We start from the raw sequence: 4,110 nt of genomic DNA, 5'->3' as shown, positions 1-4,110 counted from the left end.
GCCGAACCGCCCGTACCTGCCCCCTGTGCGGGCCACGCGGCCGCCCGGGCCCCGGCGGTGCTCTGGGAACCTCCTCCTGGTATCCAGCACGGTGCCAGATTCTCCAGCTCCAACGTTCGTTAGCCGCCCCTCACTGCTTTCCAGAACTGTAATTAGTTTTGCTCGTATCAAAGGCAGGAGGGGTTCGGCCAAGCTTCGGAAGAGACAACGGGTCAGAAGAGAAACAAAGGTTAACGCCAAGATGGGCTCTCGCACATTAAAAGTCTTTATTTAATTCCACGTCCGTGGAGCCACAATTGACACCTGCAGATCCACGGACGTGGAATTAAATCTCCTGCGCCCCCTTTTCTTCTCCTTCTCAGGGAGGAAATATTCCCTCCCGCTTTTTGGGATGAAGGAAGCAGAAAAAGAGGAGAAGCCTCAAGGGCAGCAAAGCCGCGTGGGAAACAGCCCCTGCAGGGAACCGGCACCGCCGCGTCCCCGGCGCTCTCGGGGTTCCTGCCCCCGGCAGCCCCTGCTCGCGCCCAGCCCTCGCGCTTGTCCCACGCTCCTCCACGACACCAAATGCTCTTCTGCCCCTTCCCAGGCAGCATTTACACCCCCAGCGACCCGCAGAGTCCCCTGGCCGTCTCCCCGGTGACACGCCCCGGCTCCCGCTCGCATCCACTTGCTCCGTAACCGTAGCCCAAACCCACACAGCCTATTTCCAAATCGCAGCGCCGAGCCCTTGCCAGCACACGAGATTTCTCTCTCTGCCTCCTGATCTCCTAAGAATTTGCTTATCTAGTAAGCCTTTAGCAGCGCGGTCTGCAAACGCTGTCCCCACTGCGCTTCCGGAGAGGCAGCCGCTGTGCCAGGGACCCGAGCCCAGTACTGACCTGATGGAAGGAGCTTCTGGACAGAGCGGAGAGGGAGGAAAAGAGAAAAAAAGCAGGGGGAAGGGACAGAGAGTGGTCTCAGGTTTCATGTGTAGGAGAGGGGGAAAATGATAGAAAGGGAGGCTGGTTAAACAAGAACCAGCAACACGTCCTACTCCCAGCATGACATCATGAGGTCAGGGCTCAGCGGTGACGGCTGCAGTGGGAGGGGAGGTTCAGAGGGAAAAAAAAAAAAAAGAGAGAGAAATAAATAAAATAACCCGGCACCAAACTCCTCCGACGCCCCCGCCACTTCAGGAGGACGGCTCCAGGTGCGGTGGTGGTCGAATGGCAACCGCAGGTGGCTCTGCAGGCGGTGGCCACGCCAGCTGGAGGGGTCCCTCCCCGACGCTGTGCCCCCCAGCAGAGCAGCTGCTGGCCGGGGCAGCCCCCCCTTCCCCTTCCCAGCACCGGGATCCACCAACTCCAGGGCTCAGCCCCCCCGGCTGCCGCCATCGGCACGGGGAGGGTGCGGGAGAGACGGGGGCTGCAAGACCCAGCAGTGGCTACGAGGTGCCCGGACTGTGCTGACATCAAACGAGGCCCCTCAGCCTCCCCCCGCAGCGTTTGCATCCTCCCCTCTGCCTGAAACCCAAAGCAAAATCCTCGAGATTCCTGGCGAGGCTCTTCCCTCCGCCCAGGCACCAGTCCCGGCCGCTTGCTGGGAGCCCTGGGGCACGGCGGGTCTGCGCCTGAAGGAGCGGCAGCCCCTGTGGTCCTGAGCTTGGATCTGCCCCGCAGGGGCAATGGGAGCGAGAATCCCCGCGCTTCGCCCCGTCTGTAAGATCGGGGCACCCCAAGGACGCTGCGGGGCTTTGAAAGCATCAAGAACCACATGGGAGAGATCTGAGAGCGAGAAAATGTCGTCTGCAGGGCAGCGCGGAGCATCCCTCCAGCCCCTCCCAAGGACGGAGGAAGGAAAAGGTGCAGGGACTCTGGTTTTAGGATTCTTCACGATCTCGCAAAGTGGGGAAAGGTCCGAGCCAAAGCCCGGAAGCATCCAGAGGCCCGAGCTGACCCGTCCCCCCTTTCTTCACCTCGGCGGGGGTGGGAGCAGGCCCTGAGGAGCCAAGGCCAGGCCAACGCCATGCAGCGCCTGGGCGGCGGCACGAGGCGTCACCCCCCCGCCGGCCCCCGCTCCCGCTCGGAGGGAAACACACACAAGCCCTGAAGGTCCCGGCTCCGGGAGCCCGGCTGGCCCCAGCCCGGAGCCACCCACAGGCAGAAGCAGCGGAGCAGAAAAACGGGGGTCCCGGGACCCCCCCAGCAGTGCCGAGGCAGCGGCCGATCCTGCCGGGGGGCGGGGAGGCGCGAGGCCCGTTCCCGGCTCGGCAGCGACCTTCAGCCTCACTTCTCGCAGGATCTGGGCCGCTCTCCCGCCCAGCGGGGCCCCCACCTGCCGCGGCCAAGCCTTTGTTCAGCTCTTTTCCAGGGTTACTGCTCGCCAGCGGGATCGTTTTCTCCCAAACGCCCAACTCCGCGGGATTTACCGGGAGCGCGGGGCAGAGACAGTTACTTCAGGCTTTCCAAAAACCAGCGCGCAGCTCCTGCTTCAGACCAAACGCGGCAAGGATCACCCCCCAGAGGAACGTTTTTAGCACACGCTCCGAAGGGGAAACGCTGCCGGAGGAGCAGCTGGCAGGAGCTTGAGCCACGAAGCCCTCGGCCCAGTACAAAATCCAGGCTCTCGGCACCTCTGGGAACAAAGTCTGCGCCCAGCGACACCCTCGTGCTCGGTGCGCGACGGCCGCCCCCTCCCCGGAGCTCCGTCTCCCCCCACGTGAAGCCGCAGCCTCGGGCCGCAGGGCAGGGCTGGAGCAGCAGACGCGGCCCCCGTGCAGGATTTGGGGGTCAGGGCGTGTTTTGGGACCCCCAGAGTGGCTTCGGCAGCACCCAAAAGCAGCCGTGGCTGCGGGATTTAAGGGAAGAGACAACGACGACATGATCCCGGCAGAGTTTGCTCCAGGCTTTTGGGTTTGGGGCATTTATTGAACGCGAACGCGCGCAGACGCCCACAGGAATGGCAAACGCTGGTGCCGACGGGGCTCCCGCGCGCGAGGACGCGATAACCCGTCCCCCGGAGCGGCCCGGGGCCACGCGGCCCAGCACGTCCCATCTGGAGGCCAAGGGGACAAAGCGACAACGCGATTCCGTAGGGATCCCATCGATGCCCATTGATCCCAGCACGCCGGGTGCGCGTTCCCAGCTGCTGACAGCAAGGCGGCAGCGGTGCTGAGGGAAGGAGCCAGGCGTTGCGGCCTCCAAACGCGAGCACGGGCTCAGCTCGGAGGGCCTGAGCCAACCCGCTGGCTGTTCGCCCCCAATCCCTCCTCTCCCACACCTCCAGCTGCACAAATTCCGCTTCTGCTGGAATAAAGCACTCCCTGGCCCTGGGTCTGCGCCGAGACACCCTTCTCCTCACAGCCTGGTCCCCACCTGAGCTCTGGGCAGGGCACCTCTCCCCGCCCCGCCGGCCGGGCCCTTGGAGCCCCGGTGGCTCAGGGGGGCTCGTGGCCACAGGTCCCCTCTCCCCAGCCAAGAGCTCGGCCCCGACAGCCGGGGGACAACCGGCGCGGCCAGAAACCCCGACGGGGTTCATCCCACATCCAGCGGCTTCTGCAGCACGGCCTGGGTGAGGCAGGAGGAGGAGGTGGCAGGCGGATGCTGGGCGGCTCCTGCCGAGCCCGGCTGTCGGCTCACTGGCAGACGGGGAGAGAACGGTCACTTTAAGGCGCTCCAGGAGCTTAATTATTAATTTTTCCCCATGAAATCTGCTGCCTTGCCCCAAGCAGAGCCTGTGCCCTGCTGCTGACATGCCTTGGAGAGGGCGGGCGGGCTGGCTGTCCCTCCTTCCCCTTCCCTTTTTTCTTTGCTTCTGGCACATGAAAAGGCTCTCTTGGGGTACCAGGTAGAAAATAATCCTCTGCCAGGACGCTGGACGGGCCATTTGAAACCCTCGGCATTGTTTTCCCTGCTCCAGGCGGCAGCAGGGGATTAAAACTTCAGCCATTATGCGCATGTTTTGTGCTCCATTGTGCCGGGCTCAGCCATCCCTCCGCATTAACATCTAAACGGGTCCCACGTCCAGACCAGAGGCGGCTCGGGGGTCCCGGCCTCTCCCCGCCGCAGCGGCCTCGCCAGGGCCCGCTGGCCCTTCCTCCCCGCGTGCCCACGGCCGGGCCTTGCCCCGGAG

The 4,110-nt window shown here is 64.3% G+C and overlaps 1 protein-coding gene across 1 annotated transcript in view; it reads right to left on the bottom strand.

The window, feature by feature from the left end:
- The window catches only part of PSMD4 (proteasome 26S subunit, non-ATPase 4), a 21,665-nt gene that overhangs the window by 5,064 nt on the left and 12,491 nt on the right, over positions 1–4,110 (bottom strand). The window contains exon 5 of the mRNA XM_026867491.1: positions 17–107. Within this exon, the coding sequence (XP_026723292.1) occupies positions 17–107 (91 nt within the window). The remainder of the gene's footprint in view (positions 1–16; positions 108–4,110) is intronic.

The sequence above is a fragment of the Athene cunicularia genome, unplaced genomic scaffold, assembly GCF_003259725.1.
Source record: "Athene cunicularia isolate RWA unplaced genomic scaffold, athCun1 SCF_55, whole genome shotgun sequence".
Classification (NCBI taxonomy): Eukaryota; Metazoa; Chordata; class Aves; order Strigiformes; family Strigidae; genus Athene; species Athene cunicularia.
The sequence above is the reverse complement of the archived record's forward strand: the minus strand, read 5'-3'. Positions and strand labels throughout refer to the sequence as shown.